The sequence below is a fragment of the Lissotriton vulgaris genome, chromosome 5, assembly GCF_964263255.1.
Source record: "Lissotriton vulgaris chromosome 5, aLisVul1.2, whole genome shotgun sequence".
In the NCBI taxonomy this organism is placed as follows: domain Eukaryota; kingdom Metazoa; phylum Chordata; class Amphibia; order Caudata; family Salamandridae; genus Lissotriton; species Lissotriton vulgaris.
The window spans coordinates 1,966,874,346-1,966,895,499 of NC_141693.1; the positions used below are offsets into that span (position 1 = coordinate 1,966,874,346).

General features: G+C 43.2%; 1 protein-coding gene across 2 annotated transcripts in view; it reads left to right on the plus strand.

The window, feature by feature from the left end:
• Positions 1-21,154, plus strand: part of LOC147717900 (uncharacterized) — a 132,276-nt gene that overhangs the window by 29,116 nt on the left and 82,006 nt on the right. The window contains exon 1 of one of the 2 annotated variants that reach the window (XM_086924668.1): positions 13,273-13,880. The exons of the other annotated variant lie outside the window; for it this stretch is intronic. Coding sequence (XP_086780794.1) covers positions 13,365-13,880 — 516 coding nt within the window. The 5' untranslated portion in view covers positions 13,273-13,364. Of the gene's footprint in view, positions 1-13,272; positions 13,881-21,154 lie in introns of those variants that run through there. 2 annotated transcript variants of the gene reach the window in all.

Genomic DNA, 21,154 nt, shown 5'->3' on the forward strand with positions numbered 1-21,154 from the left:
TAAACAATTCTTTGCCTTGTTCATCAGAGTTATTAATCCGTGCAGCTATGTAATCTTTTCTAGCCACCTTAATTGCTCTGTGCAGCTCTTTCAAAGAGGCTTTATAAGCCAGCTTAGAGGCGACACAGTACTCCACCCTACACTGGCGCGCCAGGTGTTTGCAACTGCTTTTTAGAGACCTGAGGGACTCCGAAAACCACGGGGCGGAAGGTGAACTTCTCAGTGATTTGGAAAATCTAGCTGGGGCAATGGACTCAACTGCAGGCGGAATCCACTTATGAAAGGTCAGGGTATCAGCATTGGGATCCTCTGATGAATCAGGTAGGCTTGTCTGCAGGGTAGGCCCTAAAAACTCCTCAGTCATATTTCCAGTTCCGTTTTAAAAAGGAATGGGCTTTAGCATGTGCCAATGATCTTCCTAAGCTAAAGGAGAAGGGTATAAGGCAGTGGTCTGTCCAGGGCAACTGCTTTGGGGTATCAATGTATAAATTCTGGATATTAGAAAATACCAAATCGAGGGTATGTCCTGCTTTATGTGTGGGAGCAATAATATGTTGAGTCAGATTAGCCCCAGTGAGGGAAGACACAAGTTGCCAAGCCTGAGTGCAATTACTGTTGTCTATATGAACGTTAAAGTCCCCTTAAACCGTATAATTAGATAACAAAATTGATTGTTTGGACCACAAAATTACAGAAATCCAACAGTATACCAGGACTGCAGTCAGAAGGTCTGTAAACCAATAGGCTGGTGAAAGAGGAGGTCGGGCTAACCTTAATACAAAAGTTGAGCCCTTCGATCTTATCCATGTTTACCAGCACTGACAAGGTTAATTCCCAGGAGTCTTTGAAAATAATAGCGACTCCTCCTCCTCTTTTCTCACCATCCCTATTAGGGCCGCAGATTTTAAAACCCTGAGGGATGGCTAATGCCACCACTGCCATGGAGTCTTCTTTTAACCATGTTTCAGTAAGAAAAACAACCTCACACTCATTTTCCGCAAGGAGTGGCCATATATCCCCTGCGTGTTTTACCAGTGATCTACAGTTAATTAGGCATGCTCTAATCTGAGTAGAGTGCTTAATCTTCCTTATTTTGGGACCAGCCTGTCCTTCCTGATTGACAATCCCCACCGGGGCCCAACTGAAGGCGGGACACGAGCTAGGGAGTGCCCCATAGGCTAAATTACAGCAGTGGTGCATCGCACACTGATTGACATTGAAGGCTAAAAGCTCCTTTCTTGATGAATGATTCCTCCAGACTAGGCCATGGGGCAGCATGGCTGGCGCTGGCCGCAGTCCGGTCGATGATGGGCGCGCCTTTAGCGCGCCAGCTGAGAGCGTCCGCTGCACGGCGGAGCACACATGTGAATTAAATACAGCTCACGATGCAGGGAGAGCGAGATCAGTGGGTGGAGCTGCGTCCCTCCACTCAAACAGCACTCAACTGCGGTGGAACGGGGACCGAGAGCGGGGAAAGTGCAAGTGCTTCGTGAAAGAGTGCAAAATCAGCCCAGTAAGAACATTCTGTATTTCACATATCCTATATCACCAAAATAAAATCAACCTAAAAACAGCGTCAATCCCTCCCCACCCTAAAATACAAGTATACATTTCTTAAAGGTAAAGTATAATGCGTGTCGGCCGCTGCCACCAATTCATACTATTCCTGGCCCCCAAAGCTCTAAGAATGGCGTGCGTGGCAGTAATTATTACTTGCTTACATTTATTCAGTAGGGATAATTTAGAAACACATAGCATACACCGTTCGCCTCTGGTCCAGCTGCAATTCAAATAATGAATGCGTTCAAATCCTGCACTTTGGAAATGCTTTTGTTATGGATGTCAGCTTGTCTTTATTACCTACCAGAGGGGAACCTATATTAGCATGTGGTGCTGATGACAGCCAAATACATTTGTACATTCTCCAGGAAAGGCAGGTCGCTGCCCTGTAACCACACAGGTCCTAGCTGCTGATGAATGGAGGACGAGCTGTGACAGGGTGTCTGCTGCTCTTATTTTTCTCGACTTGTCATCTAACCTCTCACCGGCACCCTCAAGGGAAAGGAGGAGGAGCCAGGATCCAACTTGGCTGCTCAGAGCTTCTGTTCCGCTGAAGCCCTGCTTTCATCAACTAAGTGAGGCACTTAATTCCCCCCTAAACAACTGTTTCAACCATCTCCGGACATCGGATGGTCGGGAGTGTCTGACGCTGTGGCCGCCGTTCCAACCGGTCGTAGCAACACGAGGTTTCTGGCCAAAATCTCACCCGGCGTTTTAACCTCAAGATGGCGCCTGAGAAGGAACGGACCTGCTTTTTGAATGACTCGAAGCAGATCCATGCAAACTTTTACTGAATTACCTACTCCCTACCCCTCCCCGCTCTACTCTCCTGCTACTGACCTCTGCCCTCACCTGTCCTGACCCTAGTCCCCTCCCTGTTTACCTGTGAATTTTCCCTCGTCATTTCAGATCATGCTATTTTGTCTGATGCCCGATGGAGATACCGAGCTTAGCTATAGAGAACAGGTCGGGGATTCCCTCCTTGGATGTCACATACCCAGTCGGTCTTTAGCCAGACTTCCTTTCATCTCTCCTGTCGTCTCTTCCCGCATCCTCCCTCTATTTATGTCTCTCCTTCTCTCCTCTCTCAATATATTGAGATTGAACTATTTTGTCTGATGCCCAATGGTGCTACCTGGTGTAGCTATAGAGGAGATGTGCCGTGGACTCCCTCCTTGGTCGTCACCTACCCAGTCGGCCTTTAGACAGATTTAATTTCGTCTCTCCTTGATGTCTCTTCCCCTATCCTTCCTTTCTCACCTTCCCTGTCCCCTGCCCTCTACGCTCCATTTATTTTGCCCTCCATGTTCCTTAAATGTTTCCCATTGAGACCTACCTATTTGGCCAAAGCCCGGTGGAGCTACCTGATAGCTATGGAGGAAATGGGTTTTGGGACTTCCCCTTCGACCCTCACCTACCCAGCCGGACTTTGGGCAGACTTTCCTTCGTCTTTCTGCCGTATATCCCCCCACCCCTTTGCCTTTACCCCATTCCCCTCTACACTTCACTTATCTCGTTTTCTATGCTCTTGTAATTGTTTGTCTAGCAACTGATGTAAATTGGAACTAATGTAATCTTGTAATTTTGTGGAACCTCATGTAAAGCGCTCTGATACCTCCGGGTCTAGCCAGCGCTATACAAACTCTTAAAATAAAAATAAATAAATAAAATAAAACACCAATGGTAATGGCTGGCTGATGAGAAATATCTAAGTCAGTGATTCGATTAATTAGATTGTCTGGGTAGGATTAATGTTAACATTTGACCCTTCCCCATCTGCTACACAGCATGGGGGGGGGGGTGGCGGCATTTAGATAGACGAGGCACAGGTTGCTATTCTGCTGACCACTAAACCAAATGTTACCTAGGGAAATGGCAGAGGTATTATACCAAACCTTGGGACTAAACTTAATAAGAATTTATGTGGCCTGCACATTTTCCAACCAGAGTTCCTTTCCATAGGTATGAGTCATTGCCTTAGAACAAACCACTGTCCGAGCTGTAGCTAATTTTTTTAAGTAGACAATGGGGTCAAAATCTATGAGTGTATGATAAATGCAAACCTTTTTCCCTTTTTTACCCCTTCCCCATCCTTCTCAATCCAATTAACTGACTAACATATCCACAACTCAAAGTACTTTTATATTTCACTATACTAAGTCAACACTAATCCTATGGGTTCCAGAGTAGCGTGCTACTCGCCAAAAAAGCGGTTCAAAACCCCATTGGGGCAACAAGCGCTATATAAATACAAATGACTTCCCCTCTTCTGTCCTGCTACCTACCCTTCTCTATCCAAATACCTAAATAATATATCCACCACTCAAATTACTTCATATTTCACTATACTAATCCTTTATCAGTTCCGGAGTAGCATGCAAAGGAGCTTTAGGAAAGCCATCAAAACCTTTATTTTTCCATTAACGTAGTCTCTGTGGTTTTCTTTTGGTGGTGTTCTGTTATGGTGTTTGGCCCGCTCTACTGATGCTGGAAGCGCCAAGACGCCCCTTTGGGGCAGCTGCGCGCTATACAAGACCTAGTAACAATAACAATACAGGGAGAAATGCAAGGGAGGGTGGAGGTAATTTGCACAGGTGGTTGGGGAGCGGGCGGTCACCTTCATGAAGGCGGGGGGCTCTCATGGCAGGAGGCAGTAAGGACACACAGGGATGATGCTGGAGATGGAAGGAACAGTGGGTGGCGTGCTGGTAGGCACACATGCGACTGAGAGTGCAATAATTTGAGTGTCTGGCATGGCGGCAGCGAAAAGATCACAGAAGGCTAATTGTGCCTTGCCCCTCCACCCCTCCCCCCCACCGTTGACGGACAGGGAGCAAGGAAGATTGTCTGGGTGGTGCCTGGGTCCTGCCAGTGCTACACTGGGAGGGTAGGGGGGCATAATGTTGGCCCGCAGGAGAGGCTAATTTGGCATATAGGCTGCATCATTCCTTGGGGGTACTCGTACGAGAGACTGTCAGTTAGGTCAGGGTCCGCGATAACGCACACACCAAAAAAAGAAAATGCAGCAAAAAGCAACTGTTGAACCTTACTCTTGTTATGCACTGGCTCTACTATGAAGTTGCCTTAATGAAGCGCCAAAGTTTAGACTTTCCAAATTATATTTGATATTTGATAAAATATTTTAACTCTAAACAATTTTGCTATCCTGGCTGAAGAGGGGTGAGACGACAAAACCGGTCCCAGGATGCTTGTTTCCAGTCCAGGGAGGACCTGGCTTGGCAGTTCGGCTGGACTGTTCCCATGAGGCACAGGGTCAAGACTGATTTGCATATGGCCAGGTCTAAACGGGGGTGCAATGGTGAGAAAAAATTATGAATTTAACCCAGATCTCTTGACTTGGGGTGAATGTTTTGATTTCTTCTGCATTCTGTCCATCAATTGTGTGTCTTTTGCTGGAGATGGAAGGAACAGTGGGTGGCGTGCTGGTAGGCACACAGGCGGCGTTGAGTGCAATAATTTGAGTGTCTGGCACAGCGGCAGCGAAAAGATCAGAAGGCTAATTGTGCCCCCCTCCTCCCTCCAGGACAGGGAGCAAGGAAGATTATCTGGGTGGTGCCTTGGACCTCCCAGTGCTACACTGGGAGGGGGAGGGGGGGCATAATGTTGGGCTGCAGGAGAGGCTAATTTGGCATATAGGCTGCACCATTCGTTGGGGGTACTTGTACAAGGAGATTGGCAGTTAGGTCAGGGTTGGCGATAACGCACACACTAAAAAAAACATGCAGCAAAAAGCAACTGTTAAACCTTACTCTGGTTATGCATTGGCTCTACTATGAAGTTGCCTTAATGAAGCGCCAAAGTGTTAGACATTCCAAATTATATTTGATAAAATATTTAAACTCCAACTCTAAACATTTTTGCTCCCATGTCAACCACCAATCCCCATGCGTTTTCAAATACAGCAGGCTGCTAATGCATGTATGACTATTGTGCTGGTTTTGTTAGACTTGCATTAGTTTGGTAAACTGAACCTCAACTCTATTGTTGAAGGGAAAAGAAGCAGCTTCTGGACTCCTCTTGGGAGAAATTGAATGACCACATTTTTCAATTCAGGTTGCTCTTCTCTTTCGTTATTGTGAATCGTCTGTTTTCCAAAGATTCACTGAAGAAATATTGTATGGTGTACTACAATAAGTTTGACTTGTAAAAATGTATTTGGACCTCTTATACACTGTACGTTCACTATCTATACACCATGCATCAGTGAAGAAATCAAGCAATAATAAAAGCAAAGCATTCCATAAACACCAGTAAAACACTGTTTCTGCTGTTTTTTTATAGGGCGAAATTGAGTAACCACTGAAAAGCACAGTTTTTTTAAAGAGTTTGAGCTCACTGGAAAACACTGAAAAAACACCACCAGAATTTACCAAAAATAGAAACTGAAAACAGGAAAGCCTATAGACGAAACACTATATGAAGGCGGACCACCTCAGCAGTGTAGGATTAGCATATTCATTAGCCATATGATGGGCCTATGGTCTGACTGAACCCGGGAAAGAGTTCTTAACAGGTATGATTTCAGTTTAGTCCGTGCCCATACCACTGCAACTGCTTCCCTCTCAATTGCACTCCTCGGTAGTAGCCATCTGCAGATGATGGCTAGATGTGGTGCATAACCCCATCATTCAGCTGTGAAAGAAAAGCTCCAATGCCATGCTCTGGAGCATCTGTCTGTACAAGGAACTATTCACTGGTGTCAGGTGCCTCGAGTACTGGTGCTAAAGACATAGCTTCCTTCACTGAGTCAAATAACATCTGTTTAGATCCTTCTTTGGCTGTTTTTTGGAGGTCAGCTCAGTCAATGGAACCAATAGTGCCATATACATTGATAAATCTGTAATACATAGGAAGGCCTAAAAAGACCATCGTCTGGGACTGTGTCTTGGGAGGTTCAGAGGCCATGATGGTCTGAATCTTGGGCTGGAGAGAGTGTACATGGCCTACACCAACTTGATGGCATATGTACACCACAGAGCCCTGTCCGATCTTCCACATACTGGCCTAGATAGTTACACTTGTCTGTTGCAGGCCCTAAAGCACTTATTTCAGGTAAAATTAAAGAAAAGCAAAAATTTTGTAAGGCTACGAGACAGCGCACTCATGGGTCACCCAGGAGAGCTGCACTTCACTCAAAACTTACTGGGACAATATCCTCTACTGGAAATATCTGGTGTGAGCACACCACTGGAGGGCTCCATTTTGGAAGAGGTGGCATATCCCTTACTGTGCACTGACTGGAGACTGCCATAGAAAATGTGCTGGTAGGGCCCTTTGAGTTTCTTACCTCTCACCCCACCCCCTTCCTATGGTCTGAACAGCAATGGGACTCCCTTCCCGATTCTTTTGGGGCCTTTAAAGAGCTCTTTATATTTGTTCCCCCTCCCTTCTTCTTGTGGGGATCCTGTTCACCTTTCTTGGGGTCCGCAGGTACCTTCTTTGACACTCTGGTACTGATCCAGAGGTCAGTGCCCTTCCTACGCTTTCTGGGCAGTGTGACCTTGGTATCCTTCAGGTGCTGGTACAACTCTGTAAAACAATTACTCAGTATGTGCTCCTTCAATATCAAATTATAAAGATCATCCTAATTATTTACTTTGCTGACCTTCAACCAACCACCCAGTGATTTGCTGAAAGAATTCACAAAATCCACCCATGACCATCCATCCATGTGACTGCTTCTGACTTTCGCTGAACCCCGAACAATATGTCTGAGGGTTATGACCAAACTTGGAGATAAGGGCATCCTTCATGGGGAAATGCATCATGTGGACAGACTAGCCCCCAGTTCGCCTCTGGGACTCTATGTATTAGTAGGGTCAACTCACATGCTCCATATCACTTATCTATGTTATCCACCACAACATAGCTAAGTCCAGGGCTTTGGAGATGTGGACTTTTCTACCTCCTAGTCACACCAAGGTGTCGCTGCCACCATCTTCACTGGGCTCAGATGCCCTTATGAACCTCAGCTTCAACTCTGGCTGGCCCCTCTGATTGGCCAGCATGACTTTATCCTCCTTTAGGGCCTGAACAAACGTCTTTTACTCCAGAGTTGCAACTACAAATCCCTTTCTGCCTGTCTGTCCTCCAGCTCCATGTGGACAACCCATGTGAGGACACTGCTCCTTGCTCTGGACAGTGCTGCTGTTGGGGGGGCGTGGGGGCATTCTTTTGGTGCTTTGTTTCCTCCTCCCGCTCCACCTCATCCTCTTGATCCTGAGAGAGGGACTGCAATAGACATACTTCCTCCCAGGCTCTGAGGGCAATCTGGTAGTCCTCCTTCTTGGACTGTGTCACTGGTCTTAGCCCCCTCTCCTCACACATCCATCTTCCTCATTCAAAAATTGACAATAGGAATGAAATTTAGGAAAACTCAAAAGAGGCCAAATTAAAAACCAAAAGTCTATTTCAAAATCAAAATTTGATTCTGATTTCAAATTACAAAAGGGAACTTTAATTTTAACTTAAATCACTAAGGGGCACGGCAAAACACAAGTCCCGGATCCTACCGCTGAACACCAATATAAGAAACTGTGGTTTTAGTTTACGTGGGTAGATACTGCTTCAAATAATCCTAATTTCTTACACAACCTCTGTCAAGGTGAAACCTTAAAGTCACTTAATTAACCAGAGTTCAACTATGGCACAGAGCAAATAGGCTTAACTTAGGGCAAAGTGTGATGTATTCATGAGGAACCAAAATAGCAATAAAGTTACAGTGCAAAATAAAAATATAATCGCGAATTCGAAAAATAGAGTACCATTTATTACAGAAAATGACCCAAAAATGAAAAACATCAAATAAGGGGAACCAGAGATATCAATTTATAAACTTTTATGTTGAAATAGCACCAAAAAGCACAAAATGCCAATAACAGCCAATGGCAGTTGTAAGCAAAATTTGAGACTGAACACGATGGAGCACAGGTGGGAGACATCAAACTAGGTTCATGCTGGTCAAAATTTTTTCTTCAGACTAAACACTTTAACCCGTTCAGTGCTGCGAACGTCCAACGGTCGTCGCGTGCACTACCTCGCTAGTGCTGCGCACGACCGTTGGACGTCCGGATCCCGTTAGCGCAATCGAACGTCCGCACTGGGGCGGAATTTGCGGCGCGCTTAACGGGTTAAGTCCCAATCCACCACAGGAGTACACCTCTAAAACCCTCCGCAGGACCTCAGGGAAGGCACTTCGGGCCAGATGTACGACCTGTTTTTGCATGCGCAAAAGGATTTGCGACCTGTTTGCGCTTGCAAAAAACTAATGGGACATCCACAAAGCCTATTTAGCGAGTCGCAATTTATTTGCGACTCGCTAAATAGGTTTTGCGACTCGCTATTAGGAAGGGGGGTTCCCTTCCTAATAGTGACCGCAAAGCTATGTACCAATGTTTTGTGACCACAATTGTGGTTGCAAAACACGTGCAAATTACCACCCTTTTCAAGAGGGTGGTAATGGAGTCACAAATGGGAAGGGGTCCCTGGAGGACCCCTTCCCCTTTTTCACAGGCTCTGAAAATATCTTTTAAGGGCTGGCAGTGGTTCAAGGGACCACAAACTGCCCTTAAAAAATTAACCGAAAAAGCTTATTTTTTTCATGCATCTCGTTTTCCTTTAAGGAAAACGGGCTGCATTTGAGAAAAAATAAACTGCTTTATGTAAAAGCAGTCCCAGACATGGTGGTCTGCTGAACCCAGCAGGCCAACATACCTGGAAGGGCCTGCCATTCAGAATGAAGTCGCAAATTGCGAGTGGCTCATTAATATTCATGAGCCTCACAATTTGTGATCTAATTGAGAATCGCAAACAGTGTCTCTGACACTGTTGTACATCCCATTTTGAGACTCGCTAATTGCGAGTCGCTATTGCCCTTAGAAACTAACAAGATGTCAGGCAGATACCAACAGCAGGGCTCAGTGAAGGTCCAGTTGCTACTGACCAGCTGGGAAGTTACAGGAATGACCTTGTAGCTTGCTGTATCTCTGTACAGGCCTGATAAAATCATTGGGCTGTTACCAGACCTGCGGGTCTAGTGACTGAAATAATCTTCTTGACCTAACTTTAATGCTCTTGACCCATAAACTGGTCTCAAATTATGCAATCCTGAACAAATATTCATTTCACTGAGCCGAATTTTTCTTCATTATCACATGAGTTGCACCTACAAATATGTGAATTCAGCATGTCTGCTGTACAAAAAACTCTTCTGTTGGATTTAATGCCTGACTTCCTCACTGCACCAATGTGAAACCTTCTGTGCGCCCCCTTGGGATTGACGTTTCCAGAATCTTGCCAGGGACATTTGAGCCTGAATATTCCATGCTATTGTTCCTGTCTCTATTCTTATTGCTTTTATCATAGCAGACTAGGGTAGGGACAGTAGCATTTTAGGGCCTTGCCTTCCTCCCGATCCCACCCTCCTTTACCACTGAGATGTAGAACTTCTATTCCATACAGTACTTGGGGCGGGATCATAGCTTCATAAGCTTTTAGCAATGGTTTGTGTGACATGGCCCCATAGTCTTTATTGAATTTTTTCCGGGCGCAGATGGAGGACGATGCTTTCGCTTTTTGGGCATCCAAATGTGTCCCCCATTTTAAGGAGCTTTCGAACCATAGGCCTAGGTATTTATATTCTTTTACAGTTTCCAGTTTTGTTTGACCTATATACCAGCTAAAGTTTTGGGACTTTTTACCAAAAGTCAAAATCTTCGTTTTGTCCATGTTTATATTTAAATATTGTATGCTAAAAAAACACACACTGACACCCTACAGCCATGTTTCACAAGGATTGTCAGACAGTGTACTTTGCCAATCCCTAAGATATAACAATCATCAATTTATTAAAAGACTTAAGCTGACATTTGACCTTTATTTTTTAACAGAAAGCAAATGTGTTAGGATAAAAATAAGATGTAAAGGCACCTTTATTGCGCATTCACTTTCGGAGTGAACACAGCAACAGTTCCTTGCCAGCTCGAGTTCACTCACCAGAACGGACCAGTGGGCCCTACAAATAGCTCACCCTGATAAAATCTGACTCGCATTAGCGAGTGGGGGAGTAGATTTTTGGGGGCCTGTCCTGATCTTGTACCGGGGGTCTGCTTTATGACCCTGGTAGTTGTCTTTTTTGTCAAGGGTACAAGAGGGAGAAGAAGTTCCAGTCCTTCGGGTTTCCTTTCACTTCACAGACAGCAGATCTAGCCCTTTTCTGTCCTTCCTCAGGTCTGCTTGCTCAGTTCTGAGTCGGTGGATGGACAGTTTTCCAATGATGGTGCCCCCACTGGCTCTACTACTGAAAAATGTATTCAGATGACCCAAAAAGTAGGGGCGTAGAAGTAAAGCCATCAGACCACCAACCCTATTTAGAGTGGATGGTGAGATAGATTTTTTTTCTGACGTCACTGTCAAGAAAAGCATGACAGTCATAGATAGCAAAAAAGATCATTACACTCACACCCAGGGAATAAATTCCCTGAATGTGTGAATCATTAGTTATTTGTGACGGCGGTTCCTCTGAAGGACAGAGATCACTGCTGGCCGGCAGTGATCTCTAAATTTAATAAGTGGTAATGCGTCAGGTTGGCAGGACGTAATGTCCTCCAGAACCCTGACTGCCAGACAGCCACCCGCTAAACTCAAAATCTGGCCTTTGGAGTATGAAGAAAGAAAGAAAGAAAGAAAGACTGAAAGAAGAGAGCATGAGAAGAACTAACAGAATAGAAAAGAGGAGAAAGTTAAATAGTGAAAGAAACTTAAAGGAAGAAAGAAACTGACAGAATATTGAAAAAGAAATTTATAAAAAACACAAAAAGGAGAAAAATATAAGGAGAATAATGACAACACAAATTTGAAAAAATAAAAATGAAAATTGAGAGAAATGAAAAGAAGGATGAGCTATAAAGAAAGAAAGAGGGAAGGAATGAGAGAGAACGGGTAAATAAATTAATGCAAACAAGAATTTTAGGTTGGATTTTGAAAAGCATAATATTTGTATGGGTAGTTCCTTTTCTTAACAATGACAACTGTACTAATGCTATGCATATATAGAGGTTTTCTCTAAAAGTCAAGGGCATTGATGTGATGGGGAGCGAAATAATTGAACCTTACTGGAATACTTTTTTATTATCAATCCAGAAAGTTCATATTAGTATGCCCGGTAGAGTATCCCAACAAAACAATGCTTTAAGCTACAATAGACACCACAGAAGATGAAAATATTCGGGTTAATAGATTCAGGTTTATGCTGGAAATGCAGAAGAGGTGTAGCATACAACATACATGTTTCGTACATTTCCCAAAACTGTACACTTTTGGAAAAATCAAGGAGAAAATGAATCAGATTATTTTAGATAGAATTAATATCAATGAATGGATTTTAATCTTCACGGGTTTTCAAGTCCAGTCTGAGGGCCTCATTTAGAATTTGACAGAGTTAACTCCGGTAGCCCTGGGGACCTTGGTCCACCACATTTTCAGTTGTCCACTGGTCCTGCGGACAACTAGCTACGACAGGAACGGCTGGCAGGAGTATTTTCCCATGGTGTGGTTATCATTTTGTTTTTTACTGTCCATTACTGCCAGGTGTTTCCTTGCAGTGATGGACAGGAAAAAAAGTGTTTATACCCTTCAGCTTAAGTAGGGTTAATGGTGTAGAGTCCTTCTTCCAACGACCCTGTTATGACACCAGCTGACATCCAGAGCAAACTCCAACCCTTCCCTTTGACCTCCTCACCTTGTCTCAGGCTGTGAATACACCTTCTCTATTTCTTCATGCCATATACAATGAAGCAGCAAAATGTTGCGGTGGCTCGCCCGGTCGTAGCCAAAAATCGTGTTGTGACCCAAGGGCAGACTATTTAACACAGGACACTGTATTTTCGTCACATGCTTTATTTCGTGGGTACAACGAGCCACCACTCCTCTAAGCATAGAAGAGAGGCACCAACTGACTCGTCTTAGAACAGGCACCACAGAGCACCATGACAACACCTAAAGGTTCTATATGGAACCTTAAAGTAGCATATATAAGAACAACAGACCCCTACTCAATCTGGCCGTGGGAGAAAATATTCCATTGACGGGGCTCCATTGACAGAATTCTTACAGCCCAACTCTAAATGAGCGGGTGGACAGTCCGTTTGGTGAGCAGGGTATTTTCTTGTAGCTGCTTGGATATAATTGAATATAAAAGGGAAAAACACTCAAGTATTCCATATTCTCAAAGAAATATTTAAATGTTAAGTTGTAAATTTACACTTCCATTTTAATGTTGATTTTGAAATTTCTGGATTTCACAAAGTTTCCAAAGAATACTCCTGGAAAATTCTTCTGAATTCCTGTTTAAGTTCATATAAAGTCATGGCCTTTGTGGACAACTGCACATATGACAAAGGCTTTGTATTGATGCAGTCACTTTGATGCCTCTTTTAATCCCTTTCATCTAAGTTATTGGTGAGGGACCTGCTCTGTCCCTAAAACACATCAACACTACTATTCGGCTAAAAGTGTTTGGAGTAATGAGAGCTGGATGGCACATTAATATTCCACTAATGGCTTGAATCAATTTACACTGCTCATACCTTCCTAATGTACCTCATGTCACCTATGCCAATTCATGCCAACTGTGGGCGTGGACGGCAATATTTAAGCACAGACTCCTGTGGACATTTCCCAATGGGAAGTCAGACGCCGCTAAACGAAACACAAGGTGTGTGAGGACATCTCACTCCGCGTAATATCACTTAAGGCATCAGAAGTGAGGCACAAATCATTTTCAAATGTCTTCTGAAGTGAGACGTACTGAGGTGGAGTCGGGCTCCTATTCATCAGGATCACCAATCAAAGACCTGACAACATGGGCCCCCTTGAGACTCTTACTGTGGGGAGTGCTGGGGAGTATCTTTGTGGGTCTCCAGGATATGCTACAGCTTGCATTTTCATGCCCATGCCACAGAGACCACAATTTGTGGTTTGGATTTTTGTTTTTCTTCCTTCCAGGGGTTGCTTTCTCCATACTAAATGTGATGACATTCAAGTGGGGGAGGTGGCGCTGGGGACAAATGTCTTGCTCTCAGTTTGCCGGCTTGCCTCCTCGGCGATTTTGGCCTCGACTTTTTTTCCCCATGTTCATGTGGGGAACAGCTGTGTTCTTGAATGGAGACGCCTTTGCCTGCATGACAACACATCAATGCGAGGATATAGAAAGTCCAGACCTCATAGTCTGCAGATACGAAGACGAGTTCGCCACAGATGAGGAAGAAAGGTGTTACCGTTACTGGTCCTTCGTGTCAAAGGTAGGTTGCACGAACTTCAATTTGAGAAAGCACCTATTATCCATTCCAGGCTTAGAGCAGTTTTAACCAAATATCAACATAAATAAATGTACTGTCAACAGTATCACTGAAAAAAAACTCAACATTCTGCATCCAGTTCAACATTTTGAGAATCAAAATGTCCACTAGACAACAAAAATATTGGGTTTCTTAATGTGCACATGCACCTATATTCAACCTACCAAAATATCTCCTGGTTAAAAATGGGTAATTTTGGGCAAAATTACTTTTCACTATTTCTAAAACGTTGTTAATTTACTACCCAGACTTCAGTGTAAGCTTACTTGAGGGCAAGTGTTTGGCAGTAGGTGTAGCCTTTTGTTTTTGCGTAGATATTGTCAGTGAAGAATTTAATGTTGTCAGTATTTCTGTTGCAGAAATTTGTATGGTAGAAGTTTTTGTGTAAAATTCATATTTAGAGTACAGCAGAATTTTCTGAGAAAAACGAAGATAGGTAACTTCAAAGTTATATTGTTCACTGTGTCGATCAAGATACTCGTTTACTCTCAGGTATAAGACTGTCAAAAACTGGGAAAAAGAGGCAGAGCAAAGACTTCCATAAGACAGTCAAAAAGTGGAGAGAGAGAATGACCAAGAGATAGGAGGTATATTAATATACACTCAACATAGGACGTTTTTGAATGCTCACTTGCATTGCTAAAGTGTACTTTTTAATGTTCAGCATATACGTGTATATTTTGACAGGTAGTTGTGATTCTGACATATGCTTGCAGTACTTAGTGTCGGTGTGAGTATTTATCCATTATTCTCAGACAGGTACACTGAATACATCCACTTATGGAAGCATTTTTCATAAACAAGTGCCCAAACGATACAAGTAAATGTGTGTATTTCTTTGCTAGCTATCGGACTTTTCCTCCCATTATTGCGGTTTGCTGTGTATGTGAATGAAATATTAATCTAAATTCACAGTTGTAAATCCATTGCCTGGGAACTCTTAATCACATATATTGACATTAGGATCATGGTCTGTGTGGCACATCCTGTCAAAATGTTATGGGTGGAGAATCCCCACTCAAAACTGGATAAGACTTTTTTGCAATATAGTAATTCCGTATCATGTCATATATTTGGATTAAACCTGTGGGGTTTAATCCAAGCCTGAGCCATGCTCGAGGGCCGCATTAATGCCAGCAGGGTGAGGGGCGGGTTGGCGTAAGGTGGGCAGCAATTTATTCTGATGCACTAAGGTGAAAGACTTCTGCATGTTAAATACTTTTTTTTATTTTGAAGAGTTTTCCATATTCTCACATGATTAGTGCACAATGTCTTTAAAAATGAAGGCGTTTCTAAAGACCTAAAGAAAAATATATGTATGTACATACACACACATATTTATATGTATATGTATATACATATATATGTATATATATATATATATCTATATATATATATATATATATATAGATATATATATATATATATATATACACAAAATATTAGAAATACAGAATATATCTAGTTGTGAGTTTGTGTCAGAGTAAAAACAGGGGGATTGAATATAGCAAATAAGTAAGATAACAAGGTTTTCTGTAGAAGACAAAACAAGAACACGATGCTACTCCATGCAAACAAGGCAGAAGACAGGGGTGCTTTGTGAGGCCAACCCCTTGACTCTTAACGAAGCATTTTTCCAGCTCATGTGAGAACAATTTTCGGGACTGGGAGAGATGCAGGGTTTGTTATGAAGATCAAATACTAACCGTCAAAGTTATTGCCCATTTGACAAAAAATTAGATGTCTCACGTTGAGCAGTATCACTGTTTATGTTAAGAGTTATAGATGGTGCACTGGAGAGAAATATCATGCCTAATTTATTCTAAACTATTGAATAATGAGGGCAGTTTCACTAAAATACTGGGTTCATTTAAGGTCTCATTTGGAACTTTTTCATAATGAATACATAGTCATTATAAACACGTATGCTTTGAAAGTAGGAAGTTTGCCTTAGTTAACAGTGAATTCCGTAGTACAGAACACGGTCTTTTATAATGCTTTGTTGCTAGGAAATGCAATGTTAGCTCCTCATATATTTCCTTGCTCGATATCTCAACCTATATATGAATAGAAATGTGCATATGTGCACTTTACAACTGAGTAACTTGTCATCTTATTACACAACTAAAATGTACTGGACTCATTGGTTTATAAGAGTTTTTATTTACAAAACCTAGTAAAGTTTGTTACAAAAAAAATAAAATAAAGAAGACAGCGACACAAACAGAATTTGACAGTTTTTTCGTTACAAAACAGTCAATGGAAAATGCCCTTTTTCACCTACCTTGGCAGCTGCCTCACAACATAGCATCCTGCTGCAACAGCTGGGACAGAACAAGTGCTTCAAAAGTGGACAACGGGTGACCAAGATTCGCAAATTTCCGTGCGGAATTTACAGTCACTTGTCCTGGAAGTTTCATTTTCCAGGTAAAAAAATGAATTAAGGGGCAGCGGGTGCGATTCTATTCTTTGTAATGTGACGGCATGTCACTCGAAGCGCTCAAGCGGTTCCCTGTGTAGTGTGTAGCTGTCAGAAGGGTTGCACATCTCTGACTATGCTTAACCGATGCAAAAACGGCGTGAAAGGGCGGATTAGTTTATCTTTAATGGGTATCTGCACACTGCCAAGGCAGGATAAAATTGCATAATTAGGCGTGGTTGCAGGATTGTTTACATATTACGCGCAGTAAGTCACACTGTGCCAATATGTTAATTTCGGAATTGCTGATCTGCATTATATGAAGTTGGAATTCCCTCTCTTGCATGTTGGCACCACGCTGCTGGGGAAGCGCCCGTTCACAGACTCCAGTTTATGTTGAATGTTTACCCGCGCCTAGGCCCGCAGGGAAGAATGCGCACGTTATTAATTAGCACTTTTAACTTTCCAAGTGACAGGTCACCCAAGGACTCTCTCTCCCTGCTGACATCTTGTGTGACCTGCAGGCCACGGTTCGAATCCTGGCAGGCGGAATTTAGCTCTTCATACTTATGAGGTTAATAAAATCTGATGTTATACCGATTAAGAACACCTAATATTTACAGAGCACGGAGTGCCAGACTAGAAAACCGCTTATTATTATGGAACGTCTAGGAAGGAGTTCTGAAAGATTAATTACAAGGTGCAACAACATTAAAAAAAGTCGGAGGCTCTTATTAATTAATCTGCGCGTTTCATTTGCGATATTTCGCCATTAAAGCGTTGCATGAAATGTGTTTTTTTGTTACAAATATGCAACTAATCCAAAAGTATGGATAGGTTTGCCATGCCGCACAGGTGGTGGGACGAGGTAGCTTGTGCGCACGGGCCTCCGGTTCTCGGGTTGTTTGCACACACCTCGTTAGAATCCGTCTTCTTTCTGGTATCTTTGCTGAGGAAGGGGTCGTGTTCGTTGGCCTCATTCTCTCGAAACATGCCCGTTCGTGTCAGGGTTAACCACTCCGCTCCCTCCTGACGCACTTGCAGCTTCAGGCATACAACTGCCTCACCCCCAACTCTGCCAGGCCTGAGGCAGGAAGTGACGATCCGGAAGTCATTCAATACGCGGCCATCTTGGACATACGCACTGTTGTCTTCAGTCTGGCACGCTGCAAAGGTAACACCAGTCGGATTTGAGGGGTTAGTGTGGAGAATTAGTTAGTTTCGGTGTTGCGCAGGGCTTTAAGTGGGCCGGGTCTCAAGGGGTATGAGCACCAGGAGTTTTTTAAAAGAGGCCTCGAAACGGGTCTCTATTGGGCTCCGTTTTGAGCCCTGGCACAGGCGGTCCGTTTTATCCCAGACTGCAGAGACAGCAGTTTACTGTCACTGCAGTCCGGAAAAAAGTGCCAGGGCACAAAACAGCCAGATAGAGACCCGTTTCGAGACAAGCACATGAATGTGCGCTGCCCACACTGCTCACTTCTCACTAATGGAGAAGTTACGGTATGACGTCATGCCAGGTGAGCTTTGTGGGGCAAGGGAAATCCTTTAGAGAGAGTCATTTTCTCTCTGGATTTCCCTTCTCTTTCTGAAACGCAAGAGCAACAACATTGTAGTATGGTCATCAGGGCTTGAATTGGAAGCTTTTTTAATATTATATGTAAAGATATAGTTGCAGCTTATTTATCTTATGCAACTAATAACCATTGACAAAGCCAATAGTCCTTACTTGTTGTAGGTATGATGTTATTTATTGTATCACATATCTGGATGCAATGACAGAAACAGCAAAATACAAATTGGGCAGCACACTATACGAAACAAAGATTTTTAGCGCAAGTGTTTAAAAGCCACGCCCCTAATTAGTGGCCACGCCCCTTTGAGAGACCCCCAGTTTTTTCATCCCACTTAAAGCCCTGGTGTTGCGGACATGTGGATTTTAATCTCAGGTTCAACATTAGGGTTCCTATTTTTCCAAGAGGAATATTCCTGTCATCTGTGCTCACATTTTAATACTCTGCAAAGGCCAAAAGGTGATTCTTAACTAAAACTTTATGTGAAATCATAGGTATTAATTTTACAGTCTAGCCAAGTAATCATGCATCAGGCGTTAGACTAACGCATTTCAGTGTGGTGCTCCGCATCACCGCACTGAAATGCATTGTCACGCATAATGCATAGCCTTAGCCCTGTCACAGAGGCACTGCAAACTGAGTGTGTATGGCAGCAGTGAGCGCGTGCCTGTGACCTGTGCAGCTCTTGCAGGCTTGGAGCGCTCCCAGCAGCTGAGCAGGCTCACAGAGTCAGTGTGCTGCTACAATGTATTTTAACCCCTTCGATGCTTGTGACGGAACGGTTGCGTCACGAGCGCCGGTTGGGCTATGCTTATGACGAAACCGTTCCGTCACGGCCACGCCCGTTATTTAGAACCTTCAGCACAGTGCGAAATTCACAATAATTCACAACAGCCAGCAGGCTGACTGTTGTGTTGTTTACACAGTTATGTTTATGGCAATTGTGCGCGTTACATATGTTCTGCTGCACGCTCTGTGGTTCGCGTTTTATGGAACGCGAAGCTAGAGCGGTTGGCAGATCCTGCTTGAACACCGTGCTGTCCAGTTGGGCAGAATGTACCTGCTTGTTAACCTGTAATAAATGAGTTTATTACCTTTCAAGACATCTTCGAGTCTTAATACAACATTTGGCGAGATGGGATTTGGAATTCTTTTCAGATTGCGTATTTTCATGATTTAGGTAATGCTGGCATACTGCAAAGTAAATGGGAAGATGAATATCTCAAAGATGAGGAGTTATCCCTAGTGAAATCGCACATTACTCAGTCTTGGCCTAGAAGGGTAGAAAGTGATCACCCTCTTAAGTATTTTTGGGAAGTCAGATTTGACCTTGCTATTCAGGTTGAAAATATCTGGTTTGGTTAGAGAGTTATTCCCCCCAAGGCGCTGCGTCCTTCTATTATGGCCTTATGTCATGCAGGACACTTTGGCATAGTTTTCACCAAACAAACTGTTAAAGCTTCATTCTGGTGGCCTGGCATGGATACTGAAATTGCAAAATTTGTGAGGGATTGTAAATTGTGTCAGGCAGCTGATAAATCTTTGGTCACGTTTAAACCTCCATTAAGTAGCATGTCTAGACCTAGTTCACCTTGGGAACACACTGCCGTTGACATTATGGGTCCCATTGGGAATGAACAGAAATTCATCTTAGTGTTGATGGATTTATATTCTAGGTGGCCTTTCGTAAAGATTGTTGAAAAGGCCGACACTGACAATGTTTTGCTTTTTTTGGATCAATCATTTATTATGGAAGGAATTCCATCCTTGTTACTTAGTGATAATGGGGTTCAATTTTTGTCTACCAAAGCTGTTGAATACTTCAATAGACTGGTTATTAAACACAAAACTACGTCGCTATACAACCCAAACAGCAATGGCATGGTTGATCGCTTTAATCCTGTTATTAAGAACACGATTCAGATGGCTACAATGGATGGTGATTGGGAAACTCGGGTTCTTAAAATGGTTTGGGCCTATTGAGTTTCCATTTGTGACGCCACTGTGTATCCTCCTTTTGTCTTGATGCGTGGAAGGAATCCAAGAACTAAGTTCACTCCTAGTTGGCTGTTCAAATCTAATATTGTGAACTGGTCTGAGGATTTTGTTAAAAATAAGTGTGAGGCTGCTTTTGCTAAAAGCAAAGAATGGTATGATCTTAAACATGGTGTGAAAAGTGTCACTATTGATATAAGGCAATGGGTTAGAGTAAAAAAAAACTGGCAAGATTGCTAAGAATGTTAGTCGCTTCTATGAGCCTTTACAGGTGGTTGAGGTTTTGAATAATGCTGTTCGTTTGTCAGATGGGAAAGTTTGGAATCTTAAAAGAATTGCAAGATGTCCCACACATTTGGTGCCACATGACAAAGTTCCTTATTTGTATGACTTTGATGATTTTCTGTGTAATAATTCTTCTACTGTGAATTCTTACTCTGGGTTAGATATTAGTGATAAATCTGTTGTCATTTCTCCTGAGGTTCAAGATCATGTTGTTTCTGATTCACATGTTAATGATGCAAATTCAACTACTTCTGATGTCACTTATCATGGTGAATCTAACACAATGTCCAGGAATCCTAAGCAGGAGAAAAGGCCCCCGGTTTGGCTTGCAGATTATATTTCTGAGTATTTTCCGTTGTAGTTATTCAGGAATACTTTATTGTTTTTGGGGGGGGGGTGGGTTTGCTAGCAAAAGAAGGGGATGATGCTATTCTGTATTTTTCATTTTTTTTCTTTGTATTCCAGAGGGGATCTGTTGTGTTATTTACACAGCTATGTTTATGGCTATTGTGCGCGTTACATATGTTCTGCTGCACGCTCTGTGGTTCGCGTTTCATGGAACATGGAACGCGAAGCTAGAGCGGTTGGCAGATCCTGCTTGAACATCGTGCTGTCCGGTTGGGCAGAATGTACCTGCTTGTTAACTTGTAATAAATGAGTTTATTACCTCTCAAGACCTCTTCGAGTCTTAATACAACATTGACGTCATGGTCCTGCCGCCACAAGAGCCCAACTACTCCAGAGACAGCTTGGGCCATCCTACCCCATCAGGATGTGACACAAGTTTAATGGGCCGTAAGCGGGATGTGACGTCCATCATGTAACACAAGTTTATGGCGCCGTGAGGGAGATGTGACGTTCATCATGATGTGATACAACTTTATGGCGCCGCAAGGGGGATGAGACGTCCTGCTGCTGCCAGAGAAGGCCGCAGGGTCCTGAGTTTC